The sequence below is a fragment of the Acanthaster planci genome, linkage group LG02 (genome assembly GCF_054643075.1).
Source record: "Acanthaster planci isolate LZ-2023a linkage group LG02, COTS_SCS, whole genome shotgun sequence".
NCBI lineage: Eukaryota > Metazoa > Echinodermata > Asteroidea > Valvatida > Acanthasteridae > Acanthaster > Acanthaster planci.
In genome coordinates, this window is record NC_141778.1 from 9651601 (window position 1) to 9672296 (window position 20696).

Below are 20696 nucleotides of genomic sequence, written 5' to 3' on the forward strand. Positions count from 1 at the left end.
AGTGAATCAGAATTGACAAAAAGAGGCATCCGGAAAACTTCGACGAAGCGGCGAACAGTGCCCCAGGAGTTTTATCCTTGTAATGAGATTACACATCTGCTTCCTTGGAAGACATTTTCTTCAGCCCGTTATTCGCCCTGTCATTGACGTCTTCACCGTTCTGCGTTGCCCTTCCGTCCTTATCGTTCGCTGGTTCGTATTTCATTTGCTGAAGTCAAAATGCAAACACAAACCATCCAGATTACCAAGGCAGACTCGTCCAAATGCACACGAAGATGAGGTTGTTTTGCCTTTAATGTTTTTGGTTTTTTATTGACAACTCTAGCTTTCCATGTTTGATATTACCAGTTGAGGGAGGCACAAAAACTGGACATGGTGCTAAGGAATGACAGTGAAGCTAGTGAATGACAACAAAAGCAATTGGGAAAGGAGAACAAAGCGTTTCAAGTCTGATGATGTATGTTATGAGTGTTGGTACTCTTTAATCATGAAAGAAATGATGGTCCTTACTGCAACGACTACCAAGCGAATGATACGCCATTTGGATGTGCACATTCAGTTGTAAAATAGCCAAGCGTGCTTTGCACCATGGCATGTGGGATCTGCAGGTGTTGAGGACATAATGCGCGATACTTTCTTCTTGCGAGGAGATCATAACTTTAGTGCATTTACAGACTCATCTGTCGACTGAAATTAGAAAGGCAATACTTGGTATCCCGCTTGAGGTAGGGTCAGACGCGCTCATAAGTACCTCTTTGATCACTTGTGTGTTTTGACTTGAAATGGTCGCGACGGGTGCCCTTGTTTACCTTAAAGATGAAGACGGAACTTATACAGAAAAACACCCAGGCCAGAAATCTGAAACCGGCCGTGAAGCCGATGAAGGCGAACTTGAGGCCAGGCCGGTCGTACAGAAAGCATTCTCCTGTGACATCGCACGACTCTTGCCAGTACAAGCACTGAGTGTCGATGATGGCACCCAGGAGGACCGGGGCTGGTATGAATCCTGTGGGATTTTAGAATTATTCGGTGATAAGAAGCCATTAATGAAGTGGTGCCACGCTCATGCAAAGGTTGTATGGGTGCGTCTGCGTCTTCAACCAATAAGGTATTTGACGGAACATTTTACATGTATACACTACCTGCATAAATTCTCGTCATCTGGTTGTTGGGTCGTTGATCACATGTGATGGACCAGTTCGCTAATAAATTATTATTATTGTGCGCAAGTGTATAAATGGCAAGTGGAAGCAACAAGCTTGAGCGGCCCATTAAAAAGTACAGGGGCACAAATTTCAACGTCATTTTTTCTCAGTTTTGTCACTTTTTTAAACTTTTGTTTTATAGCTATTACTTTCTGGTCTAAAAGGAAATACACCGCACTAAAACAACTTTGCTTTCCCACAAGCGCAAAAGGTCGACAGAAATTAACAGGGATCATTTCTGACTATGTCCTGAAGAACCCAGTCAGGGCACTACTCACTAGTCGTATCAGCGTGAAGCTTGCCACCTATTCGGCCCAATAGTCGGTCTCCAGCCGTATTTTCAGCCGCGCATTCAGGCGCCTACTTAATTAAAGGATCCATGAAATGAATTTTTCTTAGAATCACTTTTTGCGTATCTCTGTTCTATTCTTATAGGTACGAAGACTGTTTGACTTCTTGCTTTGAGTTATGTGAACTGAAAAGTGCACTTTTGAAACTTTCCAAACTGACGAAGAATTTTTTGACAAGTGAGGTTGTTTTTCCTTTGATGTAGATCAAGGAAGATATGGTACATCTTGCATGCTTTTATGTTCAAATTGTGAGCTCCAAATTTGCTATATGAAAACATTCCTGTGAAAAGGTCGCTTGCTTGCCTATTGCCATATACTTACACAACAATGAATTGACAAAGGAAATGAAAAATCTGGGAATTTTCTATGCACAAATAGTGCAAAATTGAGGCTTGGTGCCTTGGATGACATCATAGTTTTGCTCATGAATATGTAAATGTGCATTTGCATAAACACTAAAAAAGCTCCAAAGTATGAGTTAAAATTGCAGAGCAAAAGTCAAAAATCAGGTAAATTGAAACCCGGAGGTGCAATTTCAAGAGTTTTTAGTACAATTTAGTACAATATTTCTATTTCATGGTCCCTTGAAATCAGACTTGAAAAGTCTTAAAAAGGGGAAGTCAATGGAAGCAAAGAATGGTGGAGGATACCCTTACTACCACACAACTTGTTTTACGGCTCACACGGAACTATGACTGCCATATCTGCCGTCGCCCGTCGTTCGCCGTGCGTCGTCCGTCGCGTGTCGCCTTTCTCTGAGTATTCACCCAAGTGTTTTTTTGGGAAAATGTTTGTGCGCAAAAATGTGTAGGCAAACACATCCGCAGTGCAATTCAGTCTTGCCTACTGTAAAAATCTGCCGACTTGTTTTCAGGAAATTCTGGAAAGAAATCTGCCAGCCGATACTGACATTCCATTTTTTCCTCTCTCAATTTCACCTTGAAATCCACAAACACTTGACAGCAAATTGTTTTTGTCAATTGTGCTGTGGATAAGTAACTGTTCATTGAATGTTATGGGGGCAGTGATCACTTAGATTAATTTTCAGAAAATACGACGTGTTGGTTTTTGTGGGTGTGCATGCCATAGTGGATAGGCCGATGAGTACAGGTAGTCCACCATTTCAGCAATATTTATTGGGCTGACAAAGTATTAAACATTACTGTTTAAAAGACTTGTGTGCCTACGTGCAACTCAAGTCATGTCTAATTTGGAGTACACAGCAGATTTCATCGCAGGTATACCCGCCCTCAATATAATGTTGAACCAGTTCATCTCTTATAAAATATAACCAGTCTATATACGTCATACACGAATCTGTTTCGTAAAGTTGCGGACGTTGATAAGAGAGGACATTTGTTCTTATAGAAGAGGATTTATGCCAATATTTGTACAAAAATGTTTCACATTCTTGCAGTGGTAAAATTAAACAATTTTACTCTGCTTCGACTAGTGGAATGATGCATTTCCATCCGGCATCTCATGAAAATTCCTCTTACCATTGCACTCATAAACATTTATTTATAAACTGTCATCGAATATTTCTAAAAACAGCAAAAATATACTGTTTGCTAGAGGCAGTAGACATCCCTGTGTAGAATTCTAAACTTTGTGGGAATACTTGAAATACCTACCTAAAACTTTACTGAGGAATGATGACAGTCCGAGGGAAAGATCTCTGTCTTTGTCCAAAACAGACCTAGAAAACCAGAGAGACAGAAGTAACTAATCTTAAGAAAAAGTGTGGCTGGACCTCAGGGCATTCTAAATTGGCTTTGGAGCGTGGTTGTAAATCCCAAGGGGATGGGGCGGGGTATACATCCCCAAACTTTTGAGATGGGGGTGTGGGCTATTGAATCATTCCCCCCTTTTTTGTGATGAACAACAAAATTAAAGTGGATTATAAGGAATTTCTAGGATTTCTCAAGACTAAAATATTTGCAAAATCACTAAAAATAGGAAAGCAATTTCATACAGCCATAAGTCATGTAAATATGCCACTTTGATGTAAGATTCAGCATAAATTTGATACACATTACAGATATACATCTTTATCATGAACATCGCCCCTATGCAGTGTATATGGAGTCCCCCCGCCCCCGGTTTTCAAATTTCCCTGGCCAGGTAAGTCATCCCCCACCCCACCCCAATTTCCAGCACAGATTTACTCCACAGCTTTGGAGGACTGTTGAGGTTTTCTAAGGGAGCTGCCTGAGGGGCTGAGCGCACCAAGGCATTTTGAGTTTATACATTTTTCCGGTTGGACCATCACAATTCTTTGCCAGTTCACGGGGCCGCGACCTGGAACAAAGACCCCAGTGACCTAGTTCTTTTCAGAACCTTACTAATTTACAACAGAGATTTGTCACGTGGTGCATGCTGGGGGCGGATCCAGGAATTTTTGCTGGGGGGTGGTTCAGGAAATTGTGTTCATACAACAGGGATGAAGCCATTAGCCTATTTATAGTGTGGCGGACACAATAGGAGGGCGCTATTTGGTTGGGTAAGATGTTTTGTGGTGCTCAAATTTGCCCATTTCAAATAATGCCTTCCTGTTGTGTCCAATACACTTTAAACAGACTAATTTGATATCTTTGTTTTGTCCTAAATGTGCACGAAAAGTAAGACCCCTACTTGGTATGTGCATATTTTTAGGGGGTCTTTCAATTTTTAGATGGCGGCCACTAAATGCAACGCAATGCAATGCAATCTAATAGCAATGAGCACGGCGGGGGGGGGGGGTTGACCCCAACCTGCTCTTGATCCACGCCTGCTAAGTTGCGCACCTGCAGTCGCAATCATATTGTCAAAATTTTAAAAAACGGCTTGTTGTTCTAATTCTTGTAAGTTGATCAGTTGAAACTCACCAGTGACATGGAGTACTTTTAAGTAAAAAAAAAACTATTAAAATTATCTTATAAACGGTCTTCCAACAAGGCTTATCTTCATAACTATGAAATATCACTCTTAAGAAGTAAGTTGAAAATTAGCCTTATTTTATCACATATTTCTCACCTGAACTTCATCATGAAGGTGGGATTAAATGAAAGCGACGAGATGCCGGTTGCAAGGCAAAGAAAAATGACGAATGGAATCAGCAGGTCACAGTTTGCGGCGCATGCTCCTTTGGATGCCACATCGAAAGTTGACTCATTCGTGTAACTGTATGCAGTTTGGTTAATACAAGCGCAGCCTTCGTAAATCTATCCAAAAAGAAAGAAAATGAGATGTAGGTATGAAATGAACCAACAGCTGCATATCTTTTCAATGCTGAGAAGCCTTAGCAATTTTCCACAATAAACGAGAAATATTACTTCACATAACAAATCTCGTTGTATAACAAATAGGTCTAGATTCTGTTGCTCCTTTCTTGTCTTAGATGCACCTACCGTTGTATTATGTTGTTCTTCAAACACTGTTTTACAACCAGCAAAGCAAGCAGTGACGTATGTGACATTGTCAGAGCCGCAGACTGGTGCATAAGTCCCCCTCTCGCAAGAGCAGTCCATGTTACAGGTTGAGAATACCTCCAAACTAATACATGCGGAAATGAAACAAGAAACACCCATAGAAGTTCACTTTCAGTGGCTTATGAGCTACACTGACGATATGCACTGAGTAACAGTGGCACGTATCAGTCATCATATCAAGCTGTTCATTTATGTCAGGTACTGAATAAATATAGATACAGAACTTGTCGGTTAAGGGTAGATTTTAAAAAATATGGGGTGTCTGCTTTTGAAAATTAGCACTTTTAACTGCATCTATGTCAGAGCCACTTTTGCTATCGTTTTTAGTAAAGCTCGATTGTTTTGGTTTTGGTATCACTTCAAACTTTAAAATAGAGTTCAAAGTAACTGAATGTGAAAGGAGCGCTAAAAAGAACAAAACAATGTAGTTGACCTCACCCATTTCCACTCGCTGCGCCATTGGTGCCATATTGAGTTGTCAGTCCGGCAATTTTGATGTTGGGACATCCAAAGAACAACATGATACAATACGACAACACGCACAGAACATGGATACCAAGAGTGAGTTGTGCATAGCCTCGCTGGCTCCCTGCCATCCGAGAGGTTAATACACCGCCAAGGAGGATGCCAATTAGGCTACCGGGCATGACTGTAAAGCCTAAGTGAGATGGTAAAAGTTAGGTCTTTTAAAAACGAATATGTTTATTATAGCACTTTGATTAAAATGTCTATTTCAATTACAGTTCTTTTAAAAGTGTAGCCTATTTTGGCGCTTTCTTACCCAGTAAAAGCCCAGCCGTTGAGGGACTTATGCCGAATTCGTACTGGATGTACTTGGCGGAAAATATTCCAAACCCGGAAAATGAAATCACCAGCAGGCAGTACCCAAGAAGTGAGAACATGTAGGTAGGGTTAAAAAGGAGCCGACGCAGTGACGCCAGAAATTCTGAAACAGTATCAAATGGCCGAGAAAGTAAAGACATGTTGATGGAACCGCTCCATGCAGTCCCATGTACAAAATCTCTCTTTTTGTAAATTTCTGAGATTCTGCAGAGAACCACAACCGGGTTCTAGAAAACACTAACCTAGCTCGTTTTTCGAGAGCACAGTGGTTCCTCAACCATGAATCTCAGAATAGACATGACGTCGGGACTTTATTACAGGTTTGGAAGATTGAATCACAGGAGACCTTCGTTCTTGGCTAACATTTACTTACCCTTGATCACCATCACTGGCTTTCCGGAGAGCTTTTTCTGATGGGTGGCGATTTCCGTCATGGCGGCCCGCCCTCCTCTTGCTCGTACTATCCATCCCTTACAACAGTCGGGCATCCCGGTGCAGCAGCAGTAGGACTTCGGCTTGTCCATCTTCCGCGGGAAAAAGAAGAAGGGGAAGGAGACAAGGCACAGGATGACTCCATAGATGATGAAGCCTAGCCACCAGGCGCCCTGCCACCGAGGATCCCGAGGGCTGATACCCAGCTCCGATGTATCTGCCTTGTAGAAGTCCACGAAGAGTGAAAGGCAATAACCGCTGATCGAAAAACCGAACAAGGGTGCAATTGCCATGGGTAGAAACATCAAAGCTGTTGGAACGTCAAAAACAGTCGTCTTAGATGGTGTGAATTTGTGCACGTCTTACCAAATACTCTCTCAGGACCCGTTTGCTAATAAGCACAAAGCTGGGGTAGTACCCGGAGTCTTACTTTGTGTTGTTAAAGGTGCGTATAGGGTCGGTGTCTTAAAACGTTGGTTTAAGACCGGCCAAGCGCGTATTTATTCACATTCATAAATACCTTTTTTTGGCCAGAGAGTCAAAAGAAGTCAAAATATAATGGATCTCCAACGATTTTGTCATATAATTTTACTTTCAGTTTCCCGAGCACCCCTGTTCATTTTATGGTATATTCCTTTGCAAGTTGTCCAAAACGGAATGTCCTTATATGGACTTGGCGCACTCTTTGCGAGCCGCATACACACAGACTCTTGACCAATCAGAATCGATTAAACTGTCTCGTATCCAGGTGCCAGCGCGTGATTTACGCAGCTGGCGTTATCACTTCTCAGCGGCATTATCAAAGATTAATACTCGGTCAAGTTGCACGTTGTTGAATAAGGAGACTGTCTGAGGTATTTATGAATGAATAGTACAAACCCATGTAGATTGGTAGGATGGTCTTCTCCACTGCATCATCAATGTACGTCACAGACAGTGGCAATATGGCAGCGCCGCCAAGTCCACTGAGCAGTTGGCCTAAAATGATTGGCCACGTCTTGGCGAACTGGGACCCTGACGCTTCAATCTCCTCTACGGTGCACGGACTGGCATTCGCCTTAGCGTTGCAGAGTAAATCTGATTTAGAACGTTTAATGAGCAGAGAGGAAATCCCATTGTTGTTGTTAGCCGCCGAAGGTTTTGATAATGCAATTTACATTGCAAGGAAATAAAAAAGAGAAAGAAAAAAAGTCTCCGGCTCATCGGTGAAGGACAAGAATAAGGAAAGAATTGTGACATGTGTCAAATAGCAAATTATTCCATAAAGTGGTTGATTTGATGGGGGGGGGGCAATTCTGGAACTCTATTTTTTAAGCAAACGTAAAAATGCACTACCTCAGGTATATAAGTACATGTAAATCTTTGATGTTCTGTACGCTGATGGAAATGAGAACCTTTAATTACTACTCCGATGAAAACGAGAGCCTTTAATTACATGTTACTTATGACATTAATATGTTAAGCATTTCAATACTGCACCTTTTTCGTACAGTGATGCTCCTGAAGTGCCTTCCGATTGGTTGGCGCTGTTGACGAAAAGTTCATCTAGGGTGGGGTTGTCGAATATGAACTGGGGAAGGGCTGCCAAGAAAGACCCGAGAGCAACCACCAGGCCCGATATCCCGACTATTCTTGGCCTATGTGATCTTCAGGATTCCATGAAGTTTGGGGAAAAAAATCATAGTCGTTAACTATCATTGCCTATCCCGTGGGCATTTACTTGGATAAGGCCATAATGTCCTCTTTGAGTTAGGAAAGAGAAAATGTGTCACTCACTGTAAATATAATGAAATTGTGAGGACTACAACCAAACACAAAGTAAGTCTACTTGTGACTGCTTGCCGCTCAAAAACTTCCATTATATGACTGACTCAACGTTTTGCTGTGAATGAAGTCTTGAACTAAGTTTTTTTGCACATTTTATGTCTACATTGCCCTAAAAGACACATAGATAGTACAGTGCTATACTTAATGGAGACAAAATTGCACGTTATTAGATTCAAAATGCAATTTAACAATTGAATCATTACACGGAACAATTAAAATTAACACTTGAGCAGAAAACAGAGGGCAACATCTAGGTAAGTGGGTGAAGCTTCAAGCTTTTCTACCCCGATCTGGGACTGACAAGGACTATACAAACATTAAATATACAGGAATGAGACAAGACTTAACCGTGGCTGAATCCATATATCTGATCGGTACATTGTAAACTAACTAAGTGGCATCACTAATATTGTAACGAAACATAGGATGTAAACCCAGTGCCAGTCTAGTCCTGGTACTAGACTGGCACTGGGTTGTAGATTATGTAACCTTTAAGTCGACAATAAAGAAACCAAAATTGCTGCATTGCTTTGTATTCTACCATAATAAAATGGAATAAGACCAAAGTGATCTCAGTCCTCCATTTCATACACTAAAATATGAAAATATCAATTTCCACATAAGGTATGAATATTTTTGGGCTTAACTGTATGTATATACAAATACGGGCAATGTAAGCGCGTTGTTACGCACAAAATGCACACTGAATCCACTTACAGAGGAAACTGTGGAGTAGTCTGGATCCCTGCCCAAAGATTCCCTGACGACCCTTGATAAAAAATCTTAGGCCACGCATCACCCACGGATATAAACAGATATGACACAAGGGTCAGGGGTCACAAGTTGAGGGTGTTTTCGATTTCATTACAATGGTGCACCCTGTATGTGTGGGCATTATATTCTGAATTTGGCCTATAAAAAAGCTGGCATTGATTTCGGCCAAAGTGACCTTCGATTGCAGTGTAAAGTCAAATATTGTAGGATCAACAGCTGTAATCAGAATAAATAGGCCTACGGGAGTTTACGTTCAACAGCTAGCCTTCCCACACAGCCGGGAATGACTTAACATCAACAGTACCATCCGAACATGCCGAATATAGATGGGACGACGTCGGAATATTTCGGCTATTTCCGGAAAACTTGATGAATTCCTCCAGTCTTGGTCACGTGGACACTGGGTGACACCGGACCCTTGATTCGTAAAGTAGTCAGAATCATTGGGTCTGGTATCCAGACTAACTGAGGTGACGCCATTCTTGCGAGGTCATTATACTGACACGTAATTCTTAACTTTTGCGCGCGCATACTTTGGCAAGTCCTAGAACCCCAACCTCGTTCCCATCGGTACGATATCTTGCCGCGCCATGTTGGTTCCCACCATGCCTTACGCGATCTACTGAAGGAGTGAGAACGCTGGCCCACGGAGTTAAGGTTGCCCAGCATCCTATCCGCCAGGAGCAGAACCATCCCCTCATCGGTTGAAAAGAGCCGTGTTAGACTGGTTCCAATCCTGTGCGTAGTCTGCAGACGTCTTACAGACGTCCTCCGATCCGAATGTAGGGACCGGTAGCGAGTAGTGATTCCGGAGGAATCCTGCCGGTTTAATGTTTAGCAAATAAAGATTTCTACATGGCAACACTGTTACGTGACGAAACTTTGGAAGAATTTCTAAAATGGATTAATATTCTGTCTACTGAGTCATTTCCACATGCAACATAACTTTTTAGGGCTAACCGCTTCCATAATTACAAGGGGAAAAACACTTCTTAAGTTTTCTGGAGATCCATGTATTCGGCTGTAACGTGCACGAAAGGTTGTATGTAAACATCATCTCTCTGAATACAGAAAGTAACTGCACAACCACGGACTCCAGTCACCAGGTAGCTATCGGTCTCTAAATAAATGGGGACCAGTCCAATTCTGGTCACGGGGATTCGTTTATAAGCCATTCATCCTTTTACCCATACTTGTCGCATGGCATTCGCAGTTTTAGCTATCTAGTTGTACACAGCCAAAAGAGCTGTCCACTCCGAGCGGTAACAAAAGTGTTTTTAATGAAATTGACAGTCCTTTGATACGAACTCACTGCAAGTTTATGCGCGTTTCACGAGGAGCAAACTGAGTGCGTGCAACGAATTTTTCTAGAATGTGTACTGCAAAACCTGTGGTGTTAAATTTTTAACACTAGTCTTTTTCATTCTTTTTGAATGGAATTTGGTATGACGGAGAGGCAAAATAATTCCTTAGGCATTGAAATTGAAAAGAAGAACCGGTGTTACATGAAATTGGTGTTAAACTTGTCTTGTAGTGCATGCGTCTTTGAAAAGAAGCCTTCTGATTGGTCAATATAAAATTATGGGATGCTAGCTGCTCTAGATATTTCTCTTTGAACTTTACGTGCCTGCGTGCCTGATACCTTTCCATGATTGTTATTTGACCTTACTATGTGACAAGTGTGTGACGAAATTGTGTGTTAATGAAAGAAGTTCAAGGGCGACCTTGCAGAAATTTAAGAACCAGGTAAGTGTTTTAAAATGATTGATGCTCTTCAGACTTGAACTGTCCTTCAGACAGATCACTCCTTTGAAAGACATTGATAATGTCCTGCACAAGATGGGTCTACACGTTGATATGTGCGTGAGTATTTCTTATACATGACAGGCACACAGCCTGGAAAAAAGAATACCTGTAAAAAGACTCCATCCGCGGTAAAACTAAAGGCAAACTATCTACAGAACCAAACACACATTACATTTCAGCCAATATAATAATTCCATACTACAGTCAGAAGGCTTAATATTGACATGCCATGTACCCAGTGTTCCCTCATAAGGGCCAGCTACATGCATGTACGTAAACCTGGTTTATGTTTATGATAGCATCTTTCAATGATGCTCTTCACTTTTGGTCAAAAACACACTGTACATGTAAATTTGCATGTCAATTCTTTTTTAAAAGGGGGAACATTGAAAATATAAACTTTCATACATTTCTTGCATAGTTTGCCAAATCATATCTTTGTACGGTACTCTTTCAGAAAAATACAATGGTTTCATAATTGATTGCTTCTTTAACAAAGGCCAACACACTGCATGGGCCAGGCCCCCTAACACTGTCGTAAATAACTGGTATGTATTGGTATATTCTTTTTAAGTAGGTATTTGAACAGTTTGAAGACTAATGACCTCTTTGACGTTTCGTTTACTTGCAATTCCCAGCTCCACAGGTTTCGATCCAAGAATTGCAAGTGACATTACCCTGGCAATAAGCTCCAGTGAATCAGACACAACAAGTAGCCCTCCTTACCCAAAGACACCAAAAGGTGATTCTACCCAGTATGTCTCTCTGAGACATATTCTTTCAAGTAGTTCCAAAGGAAAATGGTTGTATGACAAGTTGAATGAGAGCATAGCCAAAGTTATTTTATAATTTAGATTTGTTTAATCTCTTTTCTGTTTATTTAGAACAGACTATTTGGTCGAGTGATATTGCTCCGTGCAAGGTTAACACAGCACAGCCATACGTCAATTTTCAACAGGGTGGTTTTCATGCTAATTCTTGGCATGATGCACTGTAGGTGTAAGTGGCACTATTTTAGTATTTAGTACTGTGCCTAATTTCATAATGCTGCCAAAAGTACCAAACCACTTGAATATACCCTACAATTATAGAAATAGTTCTAAACAGTGTACTGAAGAATTTACTTATACTTTTCCTGTAGAAAATAATTAAATTGTTATGTTGTGATTCTACCCAGTATATTATCTCTCAGACATGTTCTTTTGCTTTGAGGTACAATATTGGTAGATGATACTACTTCTATCATTTATCTGTTGGAGTACATGTAAAACATTAAAGTTGCTGGTTAATTAAGTGGTGTTTGGACAGTATGTACATGGGCGATTTACTTTTCCTATGTTCTATTTTCCAGTTTTTTGTAATGTGCCCTTAAAGAGTTTCATTGCATTCTCTGCAGCAGTGAATCTTATAATGATAGTGATATTATTCTGAATTATGATTTTATACTAAAACCTGTTGCTATTTCAAATTATACTAATAGCAATAAAAAAATGATATCTCGAGTTAAATGTCCTGTTGTCAATAGTTTTGTTATTTGGAATTCAAACTCTTGGTAGACTCTCTTCAATTTCCTGGTATTGTGTAACACCAAAGGCAAAAAATTCCCCGATGAGCACTATGGATTAGATGGCACCATTCGGGTATTAAAATTAACACCAGTACAAATGTGGGTTCTCGTAAGGATAAATAACAGTGTTACCTAACACCACATTCCTTGCCCGAAATAAACACCATTTGGGAATTATTTAACTCCCGTATTGTTGATAAACTCAAACACCAAAAACCTTGCCTATAATAAACACCACTAAAAAATAAAATTAATTCTACACCATCGGTGTTATTTTTAACACCGAAGTTTTTGCAACTGTGATGGTTTTTGCATGCACGCCGAACGAGTACAAGAACCTAGTTGGAAAACTTCGTACCAGTCTGTCTTTCTTTCTCCAGCGAGGGTGCACTTCAACTCAGGGCGGATCACAAACGCACAGACTGCCAGGTCCTATTCAAAACTACAGGTTTTTTTGTGATCTTCGCGGCGCCCGACTAAAATCAAAACTATGGGCAAATTCACCCCTCAGTATAGGAACTTTGCGCAGCCGTAAAATTCTACGAAGCCATTTTTTTCGATTTAAAAAAATCCTCTATATACTTAATCTGGCCCCTAGGGATTCTAAACAATGCGGTTGCAACATTTGAAAAGAAAAGATAGCAGTACTGAAGAGCAAAAAACTGAACGTATTTTGGGAGCAGATGCAAACAAATACAGGCAATGTAAGTGCGTTGCGCAAAATGCTCACTGAACGCGCTGCCATCCGTTGCTTCGCTCATTGGGTGCGTTCGATTAGCTTACACATGTAAGTCAAACTTACACGAGAGCCATCATGTGATCTTCCTGCCCGCCCTAGTGTCAGCCACCACTACCCCAGGTGCAGAGTGGGTTTCTGGAGGCTGCCCGAGTGTAATGACGTCACGGATGGACTGCTCGAGCATGGAAATGATGGAACGTGACAGGGACTTGACCTTTTTCCCAGAATGCCCTGGCGAATACACTGCAGCGTTAGATCAGCCTCATTTCGTGGCTTCCCTTGGTGTAACACTGGTGTATTCAGGGAAGCTAATCGAACGCACCCATAGTTTGCCCACACTTTTCAAAATCACGGTTACACGCACAAGACCGGTCTCAGCGGTCCCGGCCCCCCTGACGTAGCCGGACATTTCAGCACGACACAAGCACGGTTTCGTTGGTCTTCCGTGCTGATATGTCAGTATGACTAACTCGCACGGTACTATAGACGGTGCTATTATCTTTGGTGTAGGCCTGTGTACAGTACACGTTACGTACAGCGTGAAGCGTGCATGGACTGCACTGCTCAGCACGCCACTTAAACGGACGACTTTCCCGTTGTTTTGCGCAGAGATGGCATGACGTATTTTTACTATAACTGTGGTGGAAACCCAAAGTACTATTCTTGTCAACCTCGACTCCATTGGCTGCGTTCGCGTTTCTTCACGAGTCTGGTCGTGTTGAATATGAAAATGACGCTGACTGGCTATTCGGGATGAATATACTGTACATAAACGTCAATCGCATAAAGTCAATCGCACGCGTATTTCAAAAGCTGCATGGTGCATTCCATTAAATGGTTGTATTTCTGCGCGCGAGCTCATTAATATTTTGTGATCCGGCCCACGGGGTTTTACAATAAGACACGCCATAATCAGTGGGGATCATATAACTTTTTCTATAAATCCCGAATTGGGGACTTTCAAGGTGAAGGAAAAAGATTGTCGTGGCTAACCCCCATGAAATTGAAACGAAAAGTGATCTTCTGGCAATAATCTTGAATTTCCAGTATAAGAAAACGGAGGCCAACCTCTCTACGAGAGTCAACAGGCGGCGCTCTATGGGCGCGTATTTGTGAAGTGCAACCATAGGGTAACATGCATTGGTTGCGTTCGATTAGCTTCCCTGAATACACCAGTGTTACACGCAAGGGAAGCCTCGAAATGAGGCTAATCGAACGCGGCAGCTTATTCTCCGAGGCATTCTTGGAAGAAAGTCAAGTCCCCGCCACGTTCGTTCTTTGATGTCCATGCTCGAACGGTCCATCCGTGACGTCATTACATCCGGGCAGCCTCCAGAGACCCGCCCGCCAGCTGGGGTAGTGGTGGCTGACACCAGGGCAGGCACAACGATCACGTGATGGCTAAACGAAACTCTCTTGTAAGTTTGACTTACACGTGTAAGTTAATCGAACCCACCCATTGATCGCCGTTTACGTGGAACCAGAAATTAACGAGCAACTTCAGCGATTGTCCAATAAGAGCCTGCAAGTCGTGGCGCGTCCCCCTTTGTGACGAAGTCACTTACGAACCGGATACAGACTTGATAGGACCTCGCGTCCAAAACGCGTCCCATGTATGCCTATTTTCAGGAGGGTAAATATCGAGCGTTGCGAATTTCGTTGCATGTACTTTCAAATGGAGTTTTTCAAAAACAACTTGAGGTTTTAGTCCTTCATTCGTCAGATTTCGAAGAAAAACCGAATTCTGCACTTGGAATGGATAAATTTGGAAAGAATAATGGTTGAGGTGTACGCAGCAGTGAATTACCGGAGATCAACGTCAAGTTTGGAAGAAGGAACAGAAGAAAACGTGACTCGCACTTTTTTAGTTTCAGAAAGTTTCTCAAGTTGTACCTTATACTGCTTAACTTTAAGCCTAGTAAGAAATTTATGACAGTCTATCTAGCCTATCAGGCTTTGTATATGAAACTTAACTATCTCGAGGTTGGGACCGTCTGAAATGTTACTCATTGGCAAGTGGTTTCAAAACTGAACGACTTATATGTCATTTATTTTCCCCAGATTTCACCGGAAAAATCTCCAAGTAAACCATGATTTGTGTTCTTCGGATATGCAGACGCATTGAACCCAAATCGTGTGACAGACGATGTGACATGAGTGACAGAATTCTTCTTCGGGGCAGATATGAAACCAAAGTGATAAGCAGAGTGCTGACGTTTCTGTTGAATGAAGTTACAAACAAGGGAATTCAAAGTCAAGGCAATGAAAGAAACTTTGTCTACATAAAAAAATTATTCGTTCTCAGTCAAAACTGACTTTTTTATGCCGGAAAGTAGTTGTTAAATGTAAATCTTTAAGTCAGGTTGTGAAGTCAAATTTTTTAAGCTGAGTAAGTGTCTGTTTTAAAAACGTCAGTAAGGTAGTTCAGTCGCTCATTTAAAGCTGCGCTCACTTTGTGCTCACAGAAAAGATTCTCACACTTCCGTATGCCGCATGTCGGTTTTCAATCAAATTTACTCAATATATGAATGAATTTTATTTAGTACAATTTTTCCCGAGAGTGTGTAAAATTAAAATCAATTTACTGATGATTTTTGTTAGTGTTGGCTCATCGAAACAAGACAGAAAAACACATGTACAGTTTGGATATCATATTTACTGACAAAACTTCTTGCATGTCATAGTGGAATCCACACAAAAACAAGTTAAAATTATCGCTTTCGAGTGGGTTAGTTTATAAGAAAATGGTCAGTTATTGCCGGAAATGATATTTTTGCATTTTCTGTATATTTTTGGCTTGTTTTCGGGAGGGAGGCCGAGGCCCGGCTTAGCAATCATCCCATGAGAAAAAGGTTTTGTTGACCAGAAGTGCACAGCATACAGCATCGCATTACCATCCTGAAGCGCCGCCATTGTTCGGACGCGCATTTTGTGCACAAACATTGCGCGATGTCCTATCCAGTCTATATAATGGAGATCAATGAGTGCAACCATCATCAACCATCAAAATATTTTGCACAAATACATACAGTTGTCTGCGTTGCGCGTCACGCGCATCCTGAAGCGCTAGCGCTACACAGCTGGGCTAAACATTTCGCAAAAAGGTAGTTTGGAAAAGTGGTGGTAAATTTTCAACACATTCTTATTCAAATTAATTAATCACTAGCATTCACTACTTAAATCAAGTACAATCTTTGGGAGAAGTGTTACAAAACAAATGCCCAATGCTTTATTTCGTGGTCTAGCCTTCCTCGGTGATCCAGGGAGCATTCCATTTTCCATTGGCTTTGGCTCGGCAAAATATGATTCTCCATGGATCAGCTTGGGATGGTAGGTTTACTACACTACTCGGAGCAGTCCATATTTGAATATGTGTGTGACTGCGTAAATACATCTCTATTGTGAACTGATACACTAACCTTCCACCAAAGTGTGTTACAAACAGCACACCACACAATGACGAGATGTCATTCATAGACATCAGGAGACCAGATTCGGAGCTCCTCAGCTGAAACCTTTTCTCGATCGTGGAGACAACACCAGCCACGTATATCCCACTGGCTCCCACCGTCGATACGAACAGCAACCCTGCGCAGAGAACGTACGCGTTAGGATGCGCCAGCACCTGGAGAATGCGACACCTCAGGCCGCCGAGTCCGCACTGCGCACGCACACCTGCCTCGTCGTCAGGATTGTCGTCAACGATGGAGTAGTTGCCATTTTGTTCTTGAGTAGGAAGTTCCCGATATTTCGATTCCGAAGGGCTCCTACCTTCATTCGTGTGCTGCATTTTGGTCAGTCCGCTGTGAGGTATGTATCAACCCTGTGAACAAAAATGACCTTTCACTGTAGCGAATTTTATGGCACGACTGTAAAAATACAAAACAACAACAACAAAAATCCGAAGAGAAATTCATGAAACGAGTGTGAGACTGTACCTTGATAAAACTCTGACAATTAGACATCAACGCTCTAAGAGTACCCTTTGCCCAGATAATTCCAAAGGTAACAGAGCAGGTCCTACAGTGCTGTCTAGTCTAGCTTATCAGAAGGTAATATCTGGTAAACATTTCTCAGTACCAAGAATAATCCTGAAAGTACACACTAGCGTTTAACTTGCGATTAGCTGCAGAGACTAAAAAACTAAATGCAGACTAATCGTATCGCAACCAAGCGCACGTAATGACGTAATGTCTAAATGAACGTGCTACATGCATTCAATTCTTGGTCATTATTTGTATTATTATCATTATTATTCATTCGGCATTCATCAGAGACACATAATACAAAGACAGGACATATATCTATCAACATAAGTGAAAACAAGGACTATAGAAAGTAAGCCATCAGCAAATGCCAGGAAAAGAAAAAGTTAACTTAATAACTGTGACCCATAGAGGCCTTCCTTAAGTCATAGAAAATGGACAAACACTGTAGATTCTTGCACGAATCTATAGTTACGAGTTCTATTCTCTGACTTTTTCCCACTGTTGCACGAACGTGATGTCCCCAGTCTATGACGCTCTCTGTCAACACTTCGCCTGAGTGCACACCTTTGTTCCATTTTGTGCAAGATGAAGCAAGATATGGGACGGAGAGTACCCGCCACACCTTTGTGTTGGTCATTGTTTAATCAGAATCTCCGGAATTCTTTACAGACATGAGGGGGATGTGTCAGGTCACAATACTCTATGTATAGGGATTGGACATATGGGGGGTACCCCTCCGTCCAATATCTTACTGGATATAACGGGTTTTGGCTACGTGAAACCATGGAGCTATTAAACACATAATAGCTCCATGGTGAAACGTTTAACATTGACAGTATTCCTACAGTCAATAGGTCTGTGCTGAATCCCTCTTGTGCCTTTGGGCCATAATTATACGTGTGTCATTGCAGCGAAATCTTCCGGACTAAAACCACTACAGGACTCAATGAAATTGAGGAATGCTATATCAATCCTATATGAAAGTATGGTTAGCACTTTTCGAACCACTTTACAATCCACTCAAAATGAGGTTCACTGATCTTTACATGTTCTTGTGTATGAATCATTCCGAAATGCCCACTTTACGGTATTGCTGTTTCATGTGATGAATGAGCAACCTTGGATTGAAATTACGATGCAAATTTTGGAGTTCAGTGATAACAATAAAGAATTTTTATAAAGCGCACACATCCTCCTAAAATTGCTTATAGCGCTAAAAACATTTACAACACAAGAAAATTTACAAGCAGCCTAGCTCTTTAAGCAAGATTATATAAGTATCTTTGATGGCCGTTTTAAACGAACTGAGATAAATGTGCCGGGCCGCATACCCTAACAGCTGGCAGTAAGCCTGACAAATCTGTCACCTCAGGACCGGTATGATCTTGGTACAACGCGAAGATGTACCCGAGTTTATGTCAATTCAATTAAATTATTATCTAACATATAAGAGAGACTGGGGAAAACGTAGACACAGAAAAGTAGCCAAAACACATCAAATTTATTCCTCATTGAAAGGTGAAGAGAAAATTCTAATCTTTGTTGAAAATCTTGCTTTATAGATCATTGATTCTGAAACAAAACGAGAGATAAACTATGCGCCATTTTCTACGGAGAAAGGCAAACATACACAATAAGACCAGACGGTGGGTGTTTCTGATATCCGTTAATAAATTTGCCCAATGTGCCTGTTAAAAGGCCCAGTAGAATCAGCGCCACGGCCTCAAATATATACCCCGACACTCCGGTCACAACTACTAAACCGTTCAGAGGGGGAAAGGAGAACACGAATCGGGGTAATCTAGTCGTTGTTACGAATCTACAGCAAACTGTACGTCACAACGTCACAGAAATAGTTTCGAAATATAAACAACAAAGACCCAAACCTAGTTTACAAGTAAAACGTTGTTTCAGACTAACTCACTTGAAGTGCTGCAGCAGTAAAATTGGCCAGAAACTGAGAAATAACAGAAGGCCGCCTTGAGACGAACTTTTCACAGAAAGCTGTTGACAACTTACCCTGTCTGTAGGCCTTGGCATAACTACTAGTTTGCTTCCGTCTGAGCCTCTTGAAAGATTTGTTTCATAACAAAGTGTTAGCTAAGGGGTTTACTGACACTCGTAGAAGCGTTATTTCTGCTTCCAAAACTGCACCGTCACGTTCGGAGCTCAAACTGAACTGTTGAAGGTCGAATTCTATTCATTCTCTGGAACAACGGAGGTCTCTAAAAAAACCCCGGTCAAACCGCACAAGAAAACTTGATCTTTTTACAAGTTTGTAAAGCGTACCAAAAGTTCACCCGGAGGAGTGAAATAAATAAGCCTATTATTTATTGACAAAAACAGCCGTGACCGAAAAAGGGTACGCAGATTTTAGCTTATCTAACACTGACCCCGGGATTTGCACAAACAAACTCACATGAATTAACACATTATGCAATTAGTCAGTAAATTTATTTATTTATCAAAATATACCTAGGCAAGATCATCATATTAGCAACAGGCTGTTTTATATGACTGTAGGTCCCGACTTGTTTTACATGACTGTAAGTTCCAACAATAAAAATATAAAATGGACAAGAAGAAAGAACGAAAACAAACCAAAGAAAAGTACAATTACACAAAGTACATCTTTTGATACCGCAGTTCCGGGTAGTGGAGACAGTGGTGCTGTTTTATGTAATAGGCCTACATCAGTCATATCACCATGCAGAAGTACCCCATATCGGTTGAAAACAGTCACGCGCACAATTAGTGTGTCAAAGGCATGAGCGCTTGAACCAGAAATATGTCCGCCGAGCTCATTAATAAAAGTTATACACTCAAATTATTCTATATTAGAGGGTCCTGAGAGCCATGGAACTGAGGAATTGAAGAAATATGAGACTGGACCTGTGGGCCGGACTCGGGGCTTCCAATTCTGAGCAATGTGGATGCAATCGGGTTTGAAAGTGGCCTTATTTGAGCCATTTTGCCGAGGGAGGGTTTTTCAAAATGGCTACTTTTCTGGACAGGGACATTTTCTGCATTTTAGGGGTGGTCTGCTTCTGGTGAAAATTTCTCAAAAATTCATTGGTCAACCCCCCAAAAATTGAAAGGAAAATAAAAGGGGACATGTGGAACATCATTTTTCTGTGCAGCCTGAACACCTCTGAGAGTTGTGAGTATTTTTAAAATATTTGTGAAGTATGGGGATTTATCACTGCTGTCTATGGGAATTTATTTGTAGTGGTGCACCCCTAGTGGCTGCTTACGCAGCTCCCCCAGTCGGCGGGACTGTGTGAGCGCGGCGGGGGAGATGATAGCGGTGTGTCGTGGAGAATTAAGGACGTGTATGAGAATCGCTGCTCTGTGTCTGGAGTGAACGTGGACAAGCTGGACATGGGTGCTGAACTGCTGGGTAGGAAAGATAGGGGATCGGAGCTGAGGACGCACTGGGGACCTGTTCGTTGTTCTCCGGGGGAATCTGGTTTTGTATGCTGGCCGGAGATCCCTGAAGTTCTCTTGAGGCCTTTTCACACTACGAAAAATCTACGGGTTGGACCATAGAGCAAGGACACTACTCTATTATGGTTGGACACGGGTCCGACCCGTGTAAAAGTCACAGACCTTTTCACACTACACCATCTGAACACAGCACCGGCCCGTGTTGAGATGTCAGACACGTGTTGAAAGTCGTAGTGTGAACGTAAAT

The 20696-nt window shown here is 41.6% G+C and overlaps 1 protein-coding gene across 3 annotated transcripts; it reads right to left on the minus strand.

The window, feature by feature from the left end:
• Positions 1-46: 46 nt before the first annotated feature.
• On the minus strand, positions 47-19162 carry LOC110987654 (solute carrier organic anion transporter family member 2A1-like). 3 transcript variants are annotated; one of them, XM_022250567.2, is made up of 12 exons: positions 19022-19162; positions 16433-16836; positions 7780-7946; positions 7180-7377; positions 6242-6610; positions 5807-5971; positions 5464-5683; positions 4945-5089; positions 4571-4758; positions 3190-3254; positions 810-1006; positions 47-208 (listed from the first exon to the last, which is right to left on the minus strand). In XM_022250567.2, the coding sequence occupies exons 2-12, from the start codon at positions 16801-16803 to the stop codon at positions 89-91; spliced, it is 2205 nt and encodes a 734-aa protein (XP_022106259.2). In that variant the 5' UTR covers positions 16804-16836; positions 19022-19162; the 3' UTR covers positions 47-88. The 3 variants fall into 3 exon arrangements, with proteins under 3 accessions (XP_022106259.2, XP_022106261.2, XP_022106260.2); XM_022250569.2 differs by having other exon boundaries at positions 18927-19037; XM_022250568.2 differs by lacking the exon at positions 19022-19162 and adding an exon at positions 16952-17077.
• Positions 19163-20696: the final 1534 nt, after the last annotated feature.